The sequence below is a fragment of the Pseudopipra pipra genome, chromosome 17, assembly GCF_036250125.1.
Source record: "Pseudopipra pipra isolate bDixPip1 chromosome 17, bDixPip1.hap1, whole genome shotgun sequence".
In the NCBI taxonomy this organism is placed as follows: domain Eukaryota; kingdom Metazoa; phylum Chordata; class Aves; order Passeriformes; family Pipridae; genus Pseudopipra; species Pseudopipra pipra.
In genome coordinates this window covers 7,990,249-8,012,429 of record NC_087565.1, presented here as the reverse complement: position 1 = coordinate 8,012,429, position 22,181 = coordinate 7,990,249, and the positions used below count along the sequence as shown (strand labels likewise).

Below are 22,181 nucleotides of genomic sequence, written 5' to 3'. Positions count from 1 at the left end.
GCCCTAAGAAAGCTTCGTCCTCTCTGGGTGAACTATTTAAGGCAGTATCCTTGACTGAACTTCCAGCATTTTAGCTAATTTGACCATGTTTGTCTTCCACCCAAAGCACTCCCAGCAAAAATAGCTGCCAGAGCTCCTGTGCAGCAGTTGTCTCAAGAACTCTGTTTTTTGCAGTTCTCTTATGCTGTATTTTAAGCAGATCTTTTCCCAAGTCTCTTATCAAATAGCTTTTAGTAGTGACAGATGTGTTTGGTGTAAGCCTGTTAGTTTCCCACGAGCAGGAGCTTTTGGAGAGACTTTCAAGAGCATATTTGAATTAAAGAAACTAAATTAATCATAAATAAATATCAAGACCTATGGTGGGCACAAATAAGTGACAAAAGGCATAAACAAGACAACCATAATATCAGACTGCTATTGAACAAATACAAAAAATGTAAAATTCTATTCTGAACTACATGTTTGTTATTTCAAAGGAATTTCAACCAAAGTAATCAGGGAATCATTCCATTTTACAGATTGCATGCATATTCTACTGTACTAAATGGAGTCTGAAACCTACAAACAATTTGTACTCATCTAATTATAAATGTACTAATCCATGTTGGCACAATTTTTCCTATGACTATGTTAGTACCTACTTATTTCTTAGCAGTAAAGACAAGTTTATATTAATACTTGCATGAGAGTTATGTGATGTAAATCACTATGTCTGATACCACAGCCTTTATCAGCGTGGAAAGTCTCAGCAATTTCACTGAATATAAAAGAAACTTGACTGAATAAACTGTAACAGGAGAGCAAAGTTTTATTATTATAGCATCTACACCAGCATGTAGTTTAGGGACGGGTACTTGTCTTCCCTATCACACTTGCTTGGAGTTGGTACAGAAAAATCCAGGAAGGAGGAAATAACAGCAGATTGAAAAAGACCAAAGTAGCTTCCAGAAAACGTTATTCTCCCCTTGCCTTTGTCTAAATGTTGGTATAAAGGAACATGCCCCAACATGCAAACCAGCCCCAGAGAGTATTGGAGAGGAACAAGCCTTTGTTTAGAGCAACACCAGGTTACCCTGCACTTCTTCATTCTGTCAGCTTTTGGTAACCATAGAAAACTGATACAGGACACATAGAGCCTGAATGGTGAATGAAAATGTCTGTTAATAAACAGGATCATGTGTAATGCTGGATGCTCACTCACCTCCTCACTAATGACCAGGGAATCACAATCCTTTATGTAGTAAACTGTAACTTCTTTCAAAAACAAACATTTTGCTTCCAATCCCTTGGACCTCTGCTAAAAAAAAAAAAAAAAAAAAGGAAGAAAAATTCCCCTATGGGCAAAGAAACAGTCTATTAAAATAGGAAGTGTTCTGTGGTATAGACAACATTCAAACACAGTTGTTTGAGGTAAAAAACCACAACATAATCTTTATATTTGAGTTAGTTCCTGCCATTTCAACTCCCTACTGAGCACGACCTCTGTTTGATGTTTCTCATTCTTCATATAATTAAATTCTAAGAGCCAAGGGCTGACTGATTGATAATGGTGTTACTTATTTTCCCAGTTTTCAATCAGCAGTGCAACCATAATGCTTTTGGATTTTAGTTCTGCTCAGTAAGAAGCATAAGGCTGGCTTGGTTTCGTAACATTACAAAGAAACATGAAATGATGTCATTATTTTTGTACCTTTTATAAGCTTGGAACAGAAAGTTTATCTACACTGCAAAGAACAGGCTGCTGTCAATGATCAATACTGTTTACAATTTCTTTCTAAACGCACAGTCATAAAAAATTGAGTCATATTCGAAAGAAAAGGACATTCTTAACAGCTAAGCACCATGGTAAATGTAAATAAATATACTTATGTGCCCTGCTTGTGCTGATTCCCAGGCTAGATGAGTGTCCCAGGGAGCGTGGGCTAGAAGGGAACAAATTTCATCACTTCCTCACTTCCTTGCTAATGGTCTCTATATCATGCAGCACAAGGACTTACGTAAATTACTTCTTAATTAAGCAAGAGTACACATGTGTTTAGGGAAGATATATTTTCTCAAGTCAGAGCACTTGAAAAACAACAAAAAAATTCAGTTTCCAAAAATAAGGATTTGATCATGAATGTCATTATCGCAAAATCTTAGAGGGAGTTTTTCTGGTTTTGTAAACAGCCACAGAACAGCTTGAATTCTGAAAATTAAAAATTAATCTTTGATCAATGATTTCAGTGGACATCACATGAAACAGCTTTGCCTACACCCATTAAATAGAGGGTAGTTGCTTTCACACCCAGTGCACTCACAAACAGGCCAGAGTACACAAGATTTTGTTCACCTGGAAACACCACTGGGTACCACAGCACCACCCAACCCTGCACAGACCAAGCCACTGATGCTTCTGAAAGTTATATTTATATTTTATTGCATTTTCAGACGTATAAATAACCTCAAACTCCTTATGTTTTCTAGGAAATCCAAATGGTTTCACCTTCCTCTCATCTACAAGTTTAAGAAGCTAGGGCCCCAATATCTAAAATTGCTACCTAGCTGTTATAAGGCTCTTAATTTTGAGTTTTACGTCAGAATAGTTGAGTTTTAATTTAACAGCAAGTACTGGTAATCTGAGAAATTTTACATCCTTTCATTGCTTCTGATTCCCCACTATGAATTCTCATCCTAATATTTTAGCATTGCTGATTTCTGGGCCTTGTGAAGGGGTGGAATAAAGAGCTAATTTTGTGGCAGGCCTGCTGCTTGTATCTGTTACTGTTCACTCTCCATCAGAAAAGCTTTTTATATTAAGTTGTAAAGAAGTCACTGGACAAACATAAAAAAATGAATCAATCACTGTAAGAAAAAGATTCACTTTCAAGTAAAATATTATGAATTATGTATATTCATTCATTCATGCTGCTTATTGATATTTGTTGTGAAGTAACAACAGCTTGTGTATTCATCAAAGGATTTAACACTAAATGGCAATTTTATGTATAAATCACAATTACTCCTCTGTTTCAGAATGGGGCTATTTCCCGTTCATCTGCCAACAGGAGAAAACATGGCTGGATTAAGAAAAAAAGAGAACTTTCTCCATTTATATCTCATGAAGGAACTTTCCTGATTTAAAGCACGGGATGAAGTTCACTTCCAAGTATATATTTACCAACAGAGTCACTGCCTGATGCTTTGTGACGGGAGCTGCATCCTCAGGGTGCAATTACAGCAATTATCTGGATGGATCTTCTCATCAGTGACCTTTGACTCATCTCCTACAAACTGTCAGTCTTCATCATCAAATGGGGAAAGCAGAGTATTGTTTCGACTCAATCAGCTGCTCCTGAGAAGGAGAAAACCCCACATTAGGGCAGCCTGGCTGCCCACAGTGACCTCCTGCAGCCAGCCTGCATCTGCCAGGCGAGGGGAGCCCGGCAGGAACAGCAGGTCCCTCCTGGGCTGCTCTCCTGGCAGGACGGAGCCGGCAGCACCTCCACACGCTCCTGCATTCCTTAGGCACTGCAAGAGAAGCAGAAATAAATCTTTTTGGATTCAAAGTGCTGAGTATTCTCATCATCTTTGTTGGTTTTGTGTCAGTTTTTGGAAGTTTGCCCCCAAACCCTCTGTCTCACTTCGCATTCAACTGGAATGAACTCGCTGAACCAACTGAACTGACTATAAAATTATACCTATGCAAAGATGGAGCAGTCTTACCTTAACACTGTTATGACATTTATTATCACACAATTTTTACTGAAGTGAAACTCCTGTATAAGTTTTGTCAGAGGGCCTGGCCAGGAGGGTACAGCCCATGTGAAATTAAACTATTTAAATTCACAATCAGTAATGCTAAATAATGAAGGGATAAATGACTCAGTTCAAACAGTAAGACATTTAAAATGGAATTGGAAAATACCAACTATAAACAGTTTTATAACTTTCACTTTGCAGTGAAACAACTGATGACTGACTATAACAGAAAAACGAAATATCACTTTTGCCTTAAAGGGAGAAGAGCTTAATTCTCTCAGCACACAGTTCTTCCAGAAAAAGGATGGCAGTTCCAAGGCTTAATTTTAATGACCATTAGCTGCTACCTACCATTTAATTAGTTGATAATAAAAGCAAGGCTCTTTCTTATCAAAGCAATCAGCAGTGTCACTCCTTTGCATTCCTCCCATTAGCTGCAAATGTTGTTATATGGACAGGGCAGGGATAAAACCAACAACAGACAATCTGAGAAAAAACCTCCAAAGCAAAAAATAAACAAAATCATTTCCAGAGGTAACTCAGTCAATTACCAAAGGAGAAAGAAATTGACACTTCATTGTCAAGTGTCAATTCAAAAACAGATTGAACCAAAACTGTCCAAAAATGCTTTACCATTTTGAAACACTCACATCCCCCAATGCCAGACAGAGCCCAGCTGTTTCTGTGACTAACTTCAAACAATAGCTGGGCTGTTTAAAAGCTCAGCAACAGGGAATGATGTTTGCCTGAAGACATACTGTATTAATGTAAATTGCTTTCAAATGCACGTTCAGTTTCTTAAACAAAACAAAAAGTAGATATAAAACTGTGAGAGTGGAAGTTACTGTTAGAGCCATATATAACCCTGTTAGCCATAATTCAGCCATACATTAGGGACCACATGGAGGGAGCTTGCATTCAGGGGGAAGGACAGCAAAAGGGGCCTCTATTTCTGTAAAAGGAAAGTGTTATTCATTTTACTCTTCCTACTTCAGAAAGGCCTTAAGACTATGGAACCTGTGTCTCCTCTATGAACCTTCCAATTGCCATCAGACAAAAACCTCTGTATTTCCTCCTTATGGGATGCTCTACTCTCATGCCCATGGCTGTTAGTTATGCTGCCAGAGTGCCTTCATATCATCTTAAGCACTGACCTTTAAGAAATTATAAATGTTATTTCAGCTTTAATATTCTGATTCTAGTGTCTCTGGAAGTGATTAACAGCACTGGCTTTATGTCTTCAGGTCCTTGCCTATTTGCTCACCACCTTCTGCTAATGTAACTTAATCATTACATGCTGCAACACCCCAGGTTTCTATTTCTAGTTCAGTGAAATTAAACTAGTAATAAGCAGCAGCATACTGTATCATCAGTGGGCTTCATTGCTCCTGAAGGCAAAAGGATTAAATCACAGATTAATTTTGTTCTGTGTATCATCTTTCTCATCTGTACAATGGGGACAACACAGCTATAGTTGAGAGAAAGTGAGGCTTCCTCACAACAACAATTACATTCCCATCTGTTAATTTTTTGTCAGTTATCTTTGCAGTATAGTTGTGAGATTGTTAAATAACCAAATTTGTGTAGCTAACAAAAAAGTGATCATGGCAAAGATCTTCAGTAGATGGTGCCGACAGACAGCAGACATGTTTGCCTAATCCAGACTTGGTAATCAGCAAAAAGATTTGAAAGACAGGAAAAAGATTAGTTTGGATACAAAGGAGAGGATGGCAGGAATGTTACGATGACAGTTCAAGAACATTTCTTGGAACATTCACAAAAATGGAAATCAGCTGGAAATCCACCATTTCCTCATCTACTCTACCAGAATAATGCTTAGACGATGAGTAAAGACCATCTCATGGTAAAATCTTACATCACAGCATGAAAGGACCCAGTGTTGTGGTGATGCTGACTGTGCACCGTTCCCACACTGTTGTGTCAACACTTCACTTGGAGAACACATAAAAGAATTCTACTGGGTTTGACAAGTGCACCCTTTATCAAAGGGCCAGATCACTCCTCGTGGCCTGTGTGCACACTTCACCTCACCTTAAAGGACTTCTAAAATTTGTCTAACAAATCTGTTGCTTGTTAAAAGCCGTAAAACCTCTTTAGGTAAGGATTTCTTAGATAAGCAGCTGAAATTATCAATAACCAATAACTTTACTGATACGTTAAAATCTTTTATCAGTACCAGAAAATACATTAGCATGCCCCTAATGTATATTAATTGCATGTTAACTGCACCTGCCTTGCTCTGGGGGCACACACCTGCCAACTCAGCCAAGTAAAGCAGAGCTGAAGGCAAACACAGCAAAGGCACGTGCAGGGATGAAGGGGTGTCACAGCCAATGGACGTGGAGGGACCGGCTGTCCAGCTGAGCCTGTGCCAGCCCCAGTGGGGACAAATTCCCATTCCAGGAGCAACAAGGCAGCCCCATCCCACCCCAGCTGGGATTCACAGAATATGTTGACTTGGAAGGGACCCACAAGGATCATCGAGTCCAACCCTTAGCCCTGCACAGGCCCATCCCCAAGAGTCACACCATGTGTGTCATCCAAACCCTCCTGGAGCTCTGTCAGCCTTGGTGCTGTGCCCGCTGCCCTGGAGAGCCTGGTCAGTGCCTGACCACCCTCTGGGGGAAGAACCTTTTCCCGGTATCCAACCTAGACCTCCCTTGACACAAGTCCAGGCCATTCCCTGGGTCCTGTCCCTGGTCCCCACAGAGCAGAGCTCAGTCTTGCCCTTCCTCTGCCCCTCTCGAGGAAGTTGTAACTGCAGTGAGGTCTCCCCTCGGTCTCCTCCAGTTGAACACACCAAGTGCCCTCAGACCCTCCTCACACGGCTTCCCCCCAAGGCCCTTCCCCATCTCCGTTTCTCTCCTTTGGATGCTCTCTAATAGCTCCAGCAGAAGCCAGGTGTGTACAACCCATCCTCTTTCCCGGCAGGGGCGACTACACTTTGTGGTGACACAAGGACTTGTTAGCAACAAAGAGCTCTTTTTATATCGCCTCGACACGCACGGAGCGCCCCAGGACCGGGACCGAGTGACCGAGGCAGCGATTCCCGGCCGTGCCCCCGCACTGCCCCCTGCGGGCACCGCCGGGAACGGCCGCTCCCCAAATCCTCCCGCAGGAACACCCACGGCCTCGGCTCCTCTTCCACACCTCCTCGGGGCACAATTTCACCGCGCAGGGGACACCTGGAAAGCAAGCTTCCCCTTCTTTCCCAAATAACTCAATTATCTGAGAACGCTGTTAGAGAATACTAGAGAATACTTCAGTCTTATCTGTTTCATGACATGAATAATTCCTGTGTATTTAGCAACTCCTCCAAAATTACTAAATTAAAATATTTAAAAAACTGGAATCTCTTCAGAATATGTATTGCTTTAAAAGATATTAATACACGCATACCGGTCTAAATATATGAATAACATAATTAAATCTTTGTAAAACATCAATCTGAATAATGACAAAAATATTTGTATTTGCATAGTTATGCAAATACTTTATCATGAAGAACAATCACCATTTGCTGTTATAAAGCACGGGACCACGAGGAATGACTCCTGAAGAGGTCAAACCATTCTTTCTTGATTCCCAAAAGGACGCATTTCCAGCTTCTAACTACTGAAAAAATAATTTTGCAAGTTCAGATATAAATACATCTTTTATTACTACATTCATATTCCACTTCATGTAGTCTGATTCTTATATGTCGCTACAGAATGTGCCAGCTTTGTTATTAACAACTATTAAATGAATAATATATATTCATAAAATTCATCGAGTAATTGAAACAACTCTGCTGCTTAGATTTTATAACATCAATGGAAACAGCACAACAAGAATAAAGTGAACAATATTATTTAATCAATTATCATGGACAAAAGTATTCTTAAGTCCTGTTAAGAACAAATGAGTTTACTAAAACTTTACCACTGTGAAAGTAGAAACAAACCAATAAATATGTACCGTTATAACTCAAATAACTGTAATGGAAAAACAAAGCCAGTGACAAATTTTGATGAATTCAAGCACTCTGACTTCTCAGTGTTTGCCAAAACACTACAAAACTGAACGAGGTTTCTGTCACCTAAATGGTAATTCCTGTCCATGTATTTTTCACAGAAATGCTTTTTCACAAAATTGTGTTTTAGCATCATGAATTCTATTAGAAGATAAAGTGTCTGCAGAAAGGAGGTTCAGTAAATGCTCCTTGCATTAAAAAATCACTGCCTTTCATGTGCTCACCCCAGAAAAGCATAAACCATCTGAAGTTCATGCAGCTCTCAGTGCTATAGAGCTACTGAGGCAGAACTTTGCCTCAGATCAATCTGCAGTTCTGTGAGTAAAGCTGGAGAAAAATGAAATGCAAGGTGAAACAAACCTATCCACTTTTTAATAAATTACTCTGAAAATAGCTATTTTTTTCTCATTCTGTTATCACATTTATGTAATAAACCAGGCAAAGGTTCCCTATAATTTTCACACTTTGGCAGTGGTATTTAGGCTACACAGCAGAAATTGCAGCAAGAAGAAATATGAGCACAGAGAGGCTTCAACAGCTTTCAACCAGCACCTTTTCCAACTTTCTAACTGGAGGTAGTTCCACACTTTGAAATGGTCAGTTACAACCACTGAGAACAAGCAAGATCAGTCTGTTTGTGAGTTATTTGTCCATCAGGTTGAGAATCCATTTCACAAATTGCTTCTGTTTTGTCTTCTCTCAGAGCTGCTGTTTCTATCCCATCTAAAACAGGAACAATCTCACTGGCACAATGTTCATTTTTCATCTTGGAATGATTTCAGGGCAACTTTGAGGAAAAAAAGAATTAAATATTGTGATGATTAACCAGAAAGACAAGTAAACCTTTCAATAAATTTAACAAATATGCAGTTTAATTTAGTGGAGAAAACACTGCCAATATGTACCAACATCTTTTACACTTTATTTGGGGAATGAATCTATCTTATGTCAAATATTACATTACAAGCCACATTACTGAGTATGGTATTCTCATCAGAGGAAAACTAAGCATTATTTAACCGTAAATTTAATTATCATATGCATCCTTTTACTTTTTTATTAGCAAGAGCAAATCATTGACAACACCAGTCTCACAAGTTGTCTTTTGTAAAGCCACATATAGGATCCCACAGGCCCCTTCAAGTTGTACAGGAAGTGGACACTGATACATAAAAACTTGCAAACATCAACTTTGGGGGAAAACCTTCTGAAACAGCACAGAAATTTCTAATATTTGTGTGAGTCAATTTATGAAGTGAGTATTTGCATGAAAAACATCTAAAAATACATTATCATAGCTCTAGAAAAATCAAGCTTTCAGATGAAGATATTTGCAAGATACCAAAAAGAAGCTGTTTCCATGTAGGAAAACATTAATAACAGCAAAATCTAATTACTGCAAAAACATAAACACTGCAGCTGTAGCACTTCTCTCTAACCATACCATTACAGCCTCACCAGTGAAAACAGAAGTGTCAATGCTAACATAAACTCAGCTGCTGATATATATTCATTAGATTCAGAAAAGCTCCAACATTTCTTCTTCTCACACTATGTCAGATTTTCTCTCAGTGTCACTGGCCACGAATCAGTGCAGATACAACCTGACACATCAAAAGGTAAGGTTTTGGGACACCTAGGCCAAAGATGTATCTGCATTCTTGTCTCTTACTCCACAAAAATCACCTGAGGAATCCTATCAAGGAGACTATTATGGCTTTCAAACACCATCTGGGAAGCACAGGGGCAAACGATGGGATATTCTGCTCAGGCAAAGCTACTTTTTGGCCATGGTGGCCCTGAAGGTGACCTTGGAAACGCACAACCAGCTCTCACCCTGCAACAGTGCAGAGACTGAAGTGACAGAACAAACACTCAGTGCTCCAGAGCTACCCACAAAGAGCAGCACTCAGTAATTATGGGTGATTTTCTGACTCTACAGATGTGTTGGACCAAAAGCTTCATAAATGGGCCTGCTCATCTTTGCAGTGTGAGAGAGGCCATTTAAATCAGTAACATTTTATTATTATTTGATCACTACCTGGTCCAAGTATGACAAAAAGGTGGTGAACAATTTCTTTATTAAGATGTACTAGACCTTTTGTGGTTAACAGGCAATCTGAGCCCTGAAAGCAAAAAGTTTTTAATCCGGTCTGTATTAAAGCAATGTCTTATAAATCATGAGCTCTCAAGAAATCTCACTAGGCCTCAGCTCAAGGATGGGTCTCATTCTCCTTTATAAAGGCAAAGGGAAATTGCAAAAGGGAAAAGAAAACCATATATGTAAGCACTGCTAAGTAGGGAGTTTAGGAACTCATTTGGAGCAGGGGAACAGCCCAGAATGGGCACCTGAGCAATGACCCAATACAGATGACAAGAATTTCTGACACACAAAAAACCCTATTCTGAAGTATTCTTCCACTGTTAGCTTCACTATGAAACAGTAATTAAACAGCAGGGAAGACTCACTGCCTTAACCTTTTAGTCTTGAATCTAATTTACATGATTAAATTCCAATTTACTTGCTGATTACCTTCTGACTTAACACGCTTGGGGTTCTCCTGAATTTTATTTTTCTCCTTGCTTCTTTTTCTGGGTGCAGCAGTTTCTGTCCTCCCCAATCCACAATTTTCAGCATGCTTACGCATATTTTTCTGTCAGCATAATGAAGAATAAATATATGAATCAGATATTAATCTATGTAAACAACTTAACACACAAAAAACAAAGTTTGGAATGCTAAGTGGAAGACTGATTTAGTTAACAACATTCATAAAACTCCTGAAGATTTTCCAGAATATGTATTAAAATTCTACTTTAAAGGAATGTTGCCATTCGGTGGGTATAAAATAAAATTTATCATTTTCTGGTTCCTGGATAAGCAATAAAGTTTTACATATGAAATCTGTCTGTGGAAAAAAGGTTACACTTACTTTAAAGTGTGCACAGTTAACTCAAAATGAGAAATATGTTCTCATTGCATACGGTTTTGAAGTGGGCAGGGACACCTTCCACTAGACCAGGTTGCTCCAAGCCCTGTCCAACCTGGCCTTGGACACTTCCAGGGATGAGGCAGCCACAGCTTCTCTGGGCAGCCTGTGCCAGGGCCTCCCCACCCTCACAGTAGATTTTATTTTCTAATATCCAATCTAAACCTATTGTCAGTTTAAGGCCATTCCCCCTTGTCCTGTCACTACATGCTCTTGTAAATAGTCCCTTGTGCCAATACAATCTGCAATACTTTCAAAAGGTAACTCCACTGAGATCCCTTAAAGGAAGCATCTTACCCTGCCCTTACCTTATCTTTGCCCTTACCACATTTAGGGCATTCATAAACTGTGGGCTTAACACTACAGTCCTGGTGCTTCCGAAAGGGAAGAGTGAGGAGCTGCTTCCATCAACAGCTTGTGCTGCAGCACGAGCAAGTGAAGGGCTTCTCACCAGTATGGGTTTGTTTATGTGCAATTCAGCACAAAAATATCTGTAACATTACTACCCAGCTCTGTGACACATGTACAAACAACTCTCACAGGCACCAGAAAAGTGTTAGGGTGTTGCACAGACTCCTTATTTATCCTCCACTGTGAGCAGATGCTGAAGAACACACTGGGATACTGCTCCCCCACGGAGAAGGTCAGAGGTTTTCCTCCTAACTTTATTAAGGATTGCTGAGAAAATAACCAGACCAGAGTAATGATACATTCCACCATATCAAGGCCAAAGCTATCCTAAATATCCTAAATGTACTCCTTAAAACACAACTTTCAGTTCAGACTGAATTCATTCTGCGTCACTGCTGAAAATCACATTTCAGGCTCAAATACTGTATTTTGTTCTTATCAGGACATCACCTAAAGTGATTGCTCTTACTTGATACTTCTAAGCAGTTCATGTACAAAAGATTTATCAAGAATACTTTTCTTGATAAGAAGATTTCATTTTCACTGTTTATTTGTGAACAATTTATCCTGGAAATAAATATAACTACACTATTTCAGTCAGACCGCAGGCACAAAAGCTTTTATTCTCTTCAGGTAAATATAACCCCAAAGCCAGCCACACCTTGCCAAACCACCAACTGAGTAAGCAGTATTTTCTCAGGGAATTCAAATACCTGATTACACGTGTAGCTGCACTGAGCACATTTGAATCCTTTTCCTCCTCTGTGAGTCTTCTTGTGCTGAAGGAAAGCGTAGCGTTCGTGAAAAACTGCCTCGCAGGCACTGCACTTAATGGCCTCCTCCATGTAGGAGTGAAGATTTCGCAAGTGGACACCTGAACAGTTATCCAAAAGAATTCATTTTAACAGCAAGCTTTTGATTTCCACAATTTTGACTAAAAGAAGGACTGTTTACATCCCTGAGTAATGCAAACACAAAAGAACCTTCAGTGCTCTCTCCAGTACATGTAAAATAGCCAAATCAGTTTAAGACAACTAAAGTTGCAGCAAGGTGGTGTAACTTTCCATAGAAATCAATCCTGTTGATTTCAATGAAAATTGCTTAACAAACCACTTTCAAAAATTCCAGTAACCCCCTGCATTAGTCTGTACACAACAATTCACTGAAAAATGTTACCCAAAGTAGTATTTACAATATAAAAGTGAACACTGCAAAAATACATGAAGAAATGGTATGTATGTAAATAATAATTCCACTTCTACCTTCAAATATTTACCATATTTCAGTTGGATCCTTATTTGAAAACATAAATAGATTCTAAAGGCATTTTGTATTTTTTAAGTATTTCTTTAATATAGCTTTCTCATATATTTCTGGAAACTTAAAATTTTATACAGGTTTTGTAGTTACTGGTCAGCTCTATTGCCTCAAACATTTCTTACTGAAAGACAGAAGGTCACAGTGCCACAGGTATTGAGCTAAAGAAAAAGCTAAATCTTTGCTACTTTACATTTTAAACAAATTAAAACATCAACCACAAGATGTCACCACATCTCCTTGCAGGAGGAACTTACCTGTAAAACACATTTTCCACAGAAATATTTTGTGATCGTATGAAGTCAAATATAATATATTTGGTGAAATTTTACCTTTACTCATCTCTAAGTTTCATTTTCAGTTTTTTCCTTCAAACTCACCCAAATCACTTTTTCGGGAAATAAGGGTGCTGCAGTGTGGACACTGGTGTTTTGGGACGTTTTCTCTGTGCTTCTGTAACATGTGGATTTTCATGGTACCGCTTTGAGTGAATCTGGCCCGGCAAACACAACATTCGTAGCGTTTTTCCCCTGTTAAAAAGATATTAAAATAACACGTGCTTAGAAGGTCTAGTCATTTGATACAAGTGCAAATTCCCACAGACCTCAACATGTTCTAACAGCAACAGTCTCCACACCGACCAAAAGTTACTATTAGTTGACAATGCACAAATGGCTAAATAAGTTTCCATAAGTTTGGATAACTGATTACAACACAAAATTTGGGCTTCCAGAATCTACAAGTCAAAATTGTCTCAAGATATGAACCAATGACGGATAAGTGGGGATATTTGGAAGATTTGATTTAAACCACACACTGTCACACTCTGAAACAAACTAAAGCATCAACTATAACACACATTATATATCATAACTGAGCTAAGTTAAACCCTGAAATACAGGATAGGTACCAACTGCCTTCTTAGAAGACTTGCACATTACAAAGCTGTGACTGGAACACACTGCTTTCGATGTTTAAGCAATTTAATCCTTTTGATCAAATTAGTTGCCACCAGTCTGGGGTCACAGAAATGTCCATGTTTTGAACAGACATTTAAAAATCTCCCATCAGACACACTCCATATAAAATCAAATAATCGAGAAATAAGTGACAACTTGATCCACAGAAAACAACAGCACATAAAGGAAATATTTTCCTAATATAAAAGAAGTTCAGGAAGAGCAGCAAGACTAACTAATAGCTAGATCTCCAATAGCCAAATCCAGAACATTTAAAGAGAACATGTTTTTCACATGTTTTTACTCAAAATCACAAATTAAAAAAGGACTAATTTAGAGTCTGAAATGATATCATTCTAACCCTATGAATGCTAAGGGCCTAAGGCCATAGACTTGATCATTCCAGAGTCCTACCTGTATGAGTTAACATGTGCCTTTTCAGTTTATAGGCATCTTTGCTGGCATAACTGCAAAGGTCACAGGGATAGGGACGCTCTCCTGTGTGGGAACGAATGTGTCGTCTCATTTTGCTGGCCTAACATAAAAATCAGAGATTTGCTAAAGCAACACCTACATTAGAGACATAATCAATTAAAATATAAGAAATTTTACATAATACACCCATTGCAATTTAAAATATTGCATTAATCCCAAAATTAGCACTCTCACATCCATATTCCTCCCCTCCCCATTTTTCCTGCACAATCAGCTTGCTGTGGTTTTGGGCAACACTTTACTCTTTCCCAGATGGTCTTATTTCCATGTTTAGTGTCCACATTAGAAGAAATTTTATAGTAAGAACATAAAAGCTAGCATTTTATAAAGAGGATATCTACTACTCTCACACTACTTGGACGTACCAAACATAAAATTCTTTGAAAATACTCAGGAAAATAAATGAAAGACCAAACTCATTAACCAAAGTCTATTCACCTTCAAGTCCCAATGCTGCAAAGTTTATTTCATTCTACTTTGTTCTACTGTTCTGATCTGTTCTACATAAATATTGTAGGTATGCAAATGGGAGTTACCAAATGTTCAATTCCTCCATTTATAAACATATTTAAGGAATTCACTGACAGATCCATTCAAATCTACAACACTATTCAAATAAAATTAAACATGACTGCCAACCTTTGCTATACAAAAATCAAACAATTTGCATGGCAGTACTACAGAGCTCCTTCTGCTTTCCTCATTCAGGGAAAGCTCACAGGAATGAGAGTTCTGGAAGAGCAATGAGTGCTGAATAGTTCCTTATTGAAACAAGAGAAAGAATAGAATAATTTAAAATAAACTGTCAGGGTTTTTAAAGATGCAAGCTGTCCAAAACCTATTTAATAAGGTAAGGTGCATGGAATAAAGTTAAGGCTTGCTTACACCTTCAGATCGGGACACAGCACATAAAAAATTCAGACAGTGAATATCCACTAAACTGTGACAGTGATTCAATCAGAGGTGACTGTGATTCAATCACAGGTGCATTTCTGAAAGCCTGTTTTTAACAAGTGAACCCTTAAGCAGACTCTTCGCTTTTTATTTCTTGATTAAGAAAATTTCAGTTCTGAAAAGAAAACCAAACATCATCAAGTATATAAACACAACATATGACCTTTATTTTAGACATCAGCTAGTATTGCCCCACATGAAGTGTAAAGGAAGAGGATCAAATTCACACAAACACATTGTCTGGCAGCAGTTTCAGCATAATAAAAACGTCCTCAAACTGGTTTTAAAAAGCTAAATGATTGTACTTACTTCTACACTGGAGTATTCACATATCGTGCACTTGAAAGGTTTTTCTAAGGTGTGTTTGTACCTCCTGTGTCGTGAAAGCTCACCCCTGGTCACAAATGCTGTATCACAGTCACTGCACTTGTAGGGTTTGGTCCCTGCAAGAACACACCATTAGAATTTTATTTAACACCAATATTCACAATTTTTTAATAGAACCTTTCCTGATCGTCTGATTTTTTTATACACAATAAATCATAGAATGGTTTGGGATGGAAGAGACCTTAAAGACCATCTTATACCAAATCCCCTCCACTAGATCAGGTTGCCCAATGCCCCACCCAACCTGACTTTGAACATTTCCAGGGATGGGGCATCCACAGGTTCTCTGAACAACGTGCTCCAGTGTCTCACCCTTCTCATAGTAAAGAATTTCTTCAATATATATGTACAATATAAGTTTATAATAAACACAATTTATCACTTTGCTTCATATGTTTATACAGCAAAACGAAAACATCACAGAACATTCTACTATGCATATAGGAATCAGGCACAACTGAAGTCATACTCACGTGCCAAAAATTTTTAGAATGGTATTTAATAAAATAAACAAACACATACAGAGAGTTACTAACAACAGACAACATCTTTTCAGCATGGAACACCAAACAAAATCAGAGAAACTTCCGAGTACAAAATGATCACAGCTCTAAGGCAAAGTCATTTGCCTGTTAATTCAGTTTTGCAGACAGTGTGTAAAATGAAGTATTTCCGAGCATTAGACACCTGTATGTGTGTTCACATGGTTGTGCAGGAGAGTTGCTGTACGAAAAGCCTTCGGGCAGAGGTGACACAAGTAACGTTTCTCATCAGAATGGGTTTTCAAGTGACGCTTCAGATTTGACAATCTGGCTGAGGTGAATGAACAGAAACAACAGCTGAAACCTTCTTTTTCTCCTGTTGGAACAAAGACATATTTAGACTGTACAAGCCACAAAATAATGACTTTACATTTTCAAAAAAATACCAATTTCAACAGAGTCCCTCTACTTTAGGTAGAAATACTTCATACTTCTACATCAAAGGACTTTGTTAAGACTTGAGTGATTTGCCCCAAAAATAGTGCTATACGTTAGTGATACAGTTTAGAATCTAATCTCAGGAAACCTAACTCCTAACCTAGCTCTCACCTCCAAGACAGGATGAGACTTCTTCTCTCAATATCATCATTAAGACATGGTTCATCAAGGCACTTACAACCTGTGCAACACACTTCTTGAGGACAACTGTAATTAGTACTAAGGAAGCTTATTCAAAGATTTGGAAATGGCAGCTTAAGCTATTCTCAGCTTTCTGGTAGTCCTGAATCTGTAAAGTGTATATAAAAAAATCATGATGTAAAAGCCTCTTTAGAATTACTAGTTGAATTTGAGGGAAAAAAAAAGAATCAATTGCTTGAAGAAGTCATAGAATAAAGTTCATGGCACAACAGAAATTAATTTCTTTTGAGAGTAACAAGATTAAATGCACAACACTTTCAGTTATGAAGAAGATTTGAAACTGTGAAATGGCAAATACGTCATATTTGAGGAGTCTTTCCAGAACAGTTGTCTCAGCTCCCAAGTGCACTCTCTGTAATGTTTTTCATGCTGAGACCAAAATGCATTTTATACAATGCTTTATACCACACAGAGATGTGCAGATGACACTTCAGTAACAGCAAACAAAACCACTTTATTGTCATTTATTCATTGTGGATTCATGCCCACACAAAAGAACATTGTTAGCTTTGTTAAAGCTGCTCAAATGTGCTTCCTATAAGGGCTGTAACTAAAACATGGGACATTAACAATTTGTACAATTTCCATAAACAACCTCAGCCAAGATACCTTAACATCCAGATGCTACAACACACACGTTTACAGACTCAACATCACTGATGTCATCCAACTTTTCCAGCACACACACGCAGTTTCTAGGGAAACAGATGCTTATCTTTTCCCTTCCAAGTCAGTCCTTAACTTCTGCAACGTACTTTCACATTTCTAAAACTTTAAATCAGCCATTTTCTGCCACTTTTATTTAGGTTCTGGGAAAGGCTTTGCTGACAGGTATTGTTTGATACTTGCCAACCACCCTCTGCCAGCAACGTGGAACAATTCTAAGCTCATCCATAAACCCTCAAAAAAGCTCATTTTCAAGCTGAATGAATGAATTAAGAGACTAAATAAATTACTAGGTTTATTCAAAGGCATTTATACAATATTAACTTTGAAATCTCCCTGGAGGTTTCACATACCACATACTGTTCAAAAGACCATTAATTTCTAAATGCCATCCAAAATGTCTCTCCTGACATCAGCCTGAACAAGATCATCTAACGCTTAAGGCTGAAAGATATTTTTTCTTCTTCCAAATTTCCACAGAATGTTAAGACTTAACCTAACCTAAACTCAACAATTACCACTGTATTTAAAATAAAATTTCAGCCTCACTTCAAAATCTCACCCAACACACATTATCTAAAAATGAACTACAAACATTGTTAACGTTTTACCTTTTTTCTGACGCGGTGCACAAGCCTGAAATTTTAGATTCTTGGAATTTTTTACAACTGTTTGTTCTGATGCAGTTGCATATTCCTGCTCTTTACTTTCATTACACAACTCTGACAAATTTTCACTGGCTTTGCAGCTTTGGCTCTTTTTTTCCCCAACTGTGGAAAAAAGTTTCTTTCCTTCCCCCTCTTCAGATGGGCTCAGCTGCTGGATGTTATTTTCAAACGCAATGGCATCATTATCTCTGTCAATCTAATTTAAAAAAGAAAATGTTTTACAACTTTCTCAATCAACGGCAGTCACTAGTGGCAAATCAACTGAGCAGTCAACAAAAGACAAGCTACTAATTCATCTTGATTTTCAGGCTTAAATGTGATGGACAAAACTGCAACAAAAAATTTGCATTTAGCATACAAGAGCTTAACTGGGAAGTGAAAAATTACTAAAATTGAGCCCTACCTCTTCAAAATTTTATGTAAAATTTCAGAGTGTCATGTAAAGATTACACTACTGAGAACACAAACCCCTGTATCTTAATTTTTCAAAAAGATTTTAAATTTCACTTTAGTACATTTACCTTCTAAAAGAAAACAAGAAGTATGCTCTCAGTTTTTTATCAAAGATAGGACTTCTGCAGCCTAATTGTAATGCTTTCTTTGTCATAAGGCAATTACAGGGTTGTGATATGTCTTGCATTAGCTAAATTAAATATGACCTACCTCAGAACTTATCTAGTGCTGGATGAATTTTAAAAGAATAAAAATAATATTTTATTATAAAACCAACAGTTGGAACAGAATAAATAGCAGTGTTTGCATGTCCTTTTAATAAAATTAATTTCAAATGAAACCATATTACACACCCAGCTTTAACAACGACACTGCAGTATTGAACTAACTGAATTATAGAGAAGGGAAACTGTGTAATGCTACTTAAGAGATCGAGGCTGTCAAACCAAATAGTACCAAACTGGTGCACTGAATTAAAAACTTGTCTGAATTTCAACAAGTTAGTTATCCAGTCTAAAGGTTTAGCTTGTCTTTTAAAAAATGGGATGAGATTATAAAAAGCTGTACAAAGGACTGGATACTTAGAACCGGATCGGTGTGATAGTAGGAGTTAACAGGTAACATATCTTCACTTGTACCTCCATCCGGAGCATGTCTACTGGTTTCTCAGTTGCCTTGCTTTCTGAACTCTTTTCTTGCCCTTCCTCTTGCAGAACATGAATCTGTGCCAGCTCTAGGTCATAGAACACGCAGATCCCTTCCCGCAGGGTGAGAGCCATGCCCTGGGACACGCTGTGCACCACGGCCTGTCCCTGCCCCGGCAGCACCACTGCCCCGGCCAGCGCTGCCATGGGCAGGGGCCTGCCGGGCTCCCTCCTCCTCCTCCTCCTCCTCTGCCCTCACACACTCTGTGAGCAGGGCCCGTGTTGTTCACCCTCCTGAGGAGACAGGCACCGCTCTGGGGGACAGGAGCCCCCGCCCGCACTCGGGTCACTGCCACCGCTGCGCTCCTTCGCTCGGCTTTGCCCGGCCCCACCACGCTCCTCTGTGCTGCCGTCCGTGGTTTCCCCGCAGCCCTAAGGCCTCGCACGGTGCCGAGCGAACCTGTTCGAAAGGCAACGTTAAACACGAGGGCAAACCACGGGCGTTCGGGACAAGCCCCCGCACGCTGCCCGTCCCGCTCCCCGCCTCTCGCAGCCTCCGGCCGGCTCTCGCCCCTCAGCCTCTGCCGCTCCTCGTCCGGAGGAGAGGAGCTCCCCCGCCACAAGGCACCTCACGGCCCGCCGCGGGCGGTCCCCCCTCCGCCCTCCACCCCCACAACGGAGAAGAGGCTCAGCGGCCCGTTGAGCACCTCGGCATGGCGGCCCTGCCCTCCCTGCGCCGCTCCCTCAGCTGCAGGGGGAAGCCCACCTGTGGGCAGCTGCTCCCGTGTGAGACAGCTGGTTCTCACCTCTAAATCTTCAGGAGGCACAAAGCCCTGAAGTGGGTGGACCAGCAGAGCTTTCCCCGTCTGTGCATGGGGTGCCCAGTGCTCAGCAAAGAGCCCGTCCCCTCACAGGGAGAGCACAGCAGGGCCTGTAGGAGCAGCTGCCATTTTGCCACCCTCGAGCTCTAAATGAAGATCTCTCCGTCTTAATTGCAGGCCCTTAACCTCCTGCTCCCACTTGGCTGGAGACCACGGGGCTGAGCTCAGGTGGTTTCCCCACTTGCAAAATCTCTGGAGTACTTCCCATGTCTCCCTGACGGAAACCCTTCAGCCGGGTGCCGTGGAGCTGAGTGGTGCTGAAGGGCTGCCTGACGCTGCTGCGGCGGCGGCTCCCACCCAGGAGCTGAAGTGTTGTACAAAACTGGCTCAAGTGGGCTTGCAGAGCCAGTGGAGCGATATATAAGCATCATTACACTGTACTTTAGGCCAGGATTGGGTATTCAATGAGAGCAAGTTCAAAAGAGTTCTCCAAAGGCGTTGTAAAAATGTCTTTGAGGTAAACTTGTGTGATTTGAGAGACTTAACGTTGAATCTTGCATATCCTTCTAGACTAGTGATTTCCAACCATCAAGTGTTTTATGAGGCCCACTTTCTATGAATACTCTATTACAGTGCAAAGGACAGATTTGGAGCTTTACCTCTAAATATTAGCTCAGTGTGTTGCAGGTACACGCGTTGTAGTACATTACAAAGGGACTGCAGCCCAGTGTGGTCCAGATCCTGTTAAACTGAATTACTGAACACTAGTCAAAGCCCCAAACCCACTGATGGCATTTCTTGCCTGTGGAAGTAACACAGTAAAACTGGCATTTGTGAAATATCCATAGCACAAAAGCAGCACACCCCACTGGCCTTTCAAGCTGTACCCTCAAATGAGGTGGGGTCGTGCCCAAAGCCATTATATTTTGTGTTTCTGAGCACAGTTAACACCACTGGGCACCTAGGAACCACACATTCCCTTTTCCATGGAATTTTTCAGGGTTATTATTCCTATTTCTGTGTGGTAGGTACCTGGGATAGCAGGGCTATATAGCACCATTGGAGAAGCTGGTGACTCTGATTCCTGCAAAGGATGTAGCTGTGAAAAGTACATTAGTGGGTCCACTAATGTACTTTACAACAATTAGTTGTAAGAATGAAAAATTAAACTCTTCACATCTTGAAAAAGCATGATTTTAGATCATTGGACCTTATCCTCAGAGAGAACAACTGAAAATCCCATAAATATCCTTGACAACGACTACTCCTATCCACTGCAGAATCTTAAATGCAAAAATAATATCAAATTTTTTACATTTAACATCAGCAAGTTAGTCATAACTATTCTGCTACTTGTAATCAACAAAATTCCAAAGCAATTATTTGAGGTTGAATATGTGTTCCAGCAATGTAGGGCTGATATTTTAGTTAGACACCACATTATTCATCATCCACGAATCTCTGGGCTCTCAAAACTAAAGAACACGATGCAGAGTAAATAATATATTCTCATAATTATGCTGCCAGTAACTGTGGCCAGAGACTTTACTTCTTACACATTTCTGAATCTTTTCAAGTTGCTACATATATTGTGCAATTATTATAGTTGAAGGGTACTGTAGGAAAAAAGTTGTTATAATAATACACTCCTCTTTAGGTCATTTTAATGAGGTTTTCTGCACTTCAACAGTCATCAGCTTCCAAGAGCTGTCCTGCCCTGCACTTCTGCATTATTAATACCAGCACCATCCGTGCAGCTACACTAAAGGTCTGTCATTATTTCCATTATTAACTGATATTTTAAAGGGTTTATAACTCAAACACAGAATAGCCCTTCAGTTCATTTTTTTTTTGTTGAATTTAAAGGAATCACTTGGATCAGCAAGCTGCAAATTCAACCAGTTTCTGATTAGGTTTTGACACACTAGAGGTTAACAGCTCCATAATGGCCATTATGGCCTGTTGTGTGTACAGTCTCCAGTTACCACTGCTGCTGCATTGTCTATCTCTAGCTGCAATCAAGCTTCTACCCACTCCTCTGGGAGTCTGGTTCTTTCTAACACATCAACAGTCTGCCTGAAAAATCTATCATGAAAAGAATGGAGAGCCATTTTATTTTTAAAGTCATAATTATACTTTGGGGGGTAAACATTCAGTATGAATTATTGTTTGTTTAGGAGTAGTTTATAAGGAATATAAGGAATTTAATGTAGGCACATTTTCTTGTGCTAAAGTAATGTTGCATAAAGGAACAAAATTCGGCCACAAAATTGCAGATAAATTGCTGATAAGAATCTACCAGTGCATGAAAATGAATACATGGACAACTGAAATCCTCAATCAGCAGAGTAAATTCTACCCTTGACTGCACTAAGGAAACACAGTGAACTTTGTTCTGATCTGTGGTTTTCTACCCAAGTATAAACAGTGCGGCTGATTTTTGAAAAGAGTAAAATAT

The 22,181-nt window shown here is 39.4% G+C and overlaps 1 protein-coding gene across 8 annotated transcripts; it reads right to left on the bottom strand.

Annotated features, from left to right (window-relative positions):
• Positions 1-1,205: 1,205 nt before the first annotated feature.
• Positions 1,206-20,604, bottom strand: CTCFL (CCCTC-binding factor like). 8 transcript variants are annotated; one of them, XR_010434873.1, is made up of 11 exons: positions 19,709-20,604; positions 18,897-19,362; positions 17,749-18,001; positions 15,978-16,103; positions 15,213-15,346; positions 13,869-13,989; positions 12,876-13,025; positions 11,892-12,052; positions 10,300-10,431; positions 3,161-3,510; positions 1,206-1,297 (listed from the first exon to the last, which is right to left on the bottom strand). XR_010434873.1 is itself a non-coding variant. In XM_064674138.1 (10 exons), exons 2-10 carry the CDS (start codon positions 19,107-19,109, stop codon positions 3,325-3,327), a joined length of 1,521 nt encoding a protein of 506 aa, XP_064530208.1. In that variant the 5' UTR covers positions 19,110-19,362; positions 19,709-20,602; the 3' UTR covers positions 1,875-3,324. The 8 variants fall into 8 exon arrangements, 3 of the variants coding, with proteins under 3 accessions (XP_064530208.1, XP_064530209.1, XP_064530210.1); XR_010434871.1 differs by having other exon boundaries at positions 1,207-1,297; positions 15,978-16,148; positions 19,709-20,602; XR_010434874.1 differs by lacking the exon at positions 1,206-1,297 and adding an exon at positions 4,093-4,239 and having other exon boundaries at positions 3,414-3,510; positions 15,978-16,148; positions 19,709-20,592.
• Between the last annotated feature and the right edge of the window lie 1,577 nt (positions 20,605-22,181).

Bases quoted from the DNA above. Each gene is read 5' to 3' on its own strand.
- CTCFL (XM_064674138.1), bottom strand. From the start codon at position 19,109: ATGGCAGCGCTGGCCGGGGCAGTGGTGCTGCCGGGGCAGGGACAGGCC. The intron at 13,990-15,212 runs GTAAGTACAATC...TTTTTATGTTAG, and splicing joins GTGAATACTCCAGTGTAGAA to GCCAGCAAAATGAGACGACA. The intron at 10,432-11,891 runs GTATTTGAATTC...TTATGCTGACAG, and splicing joins GCAGCTACACGTGTAATCAG to AAAAATATGCGTAAGCATGC.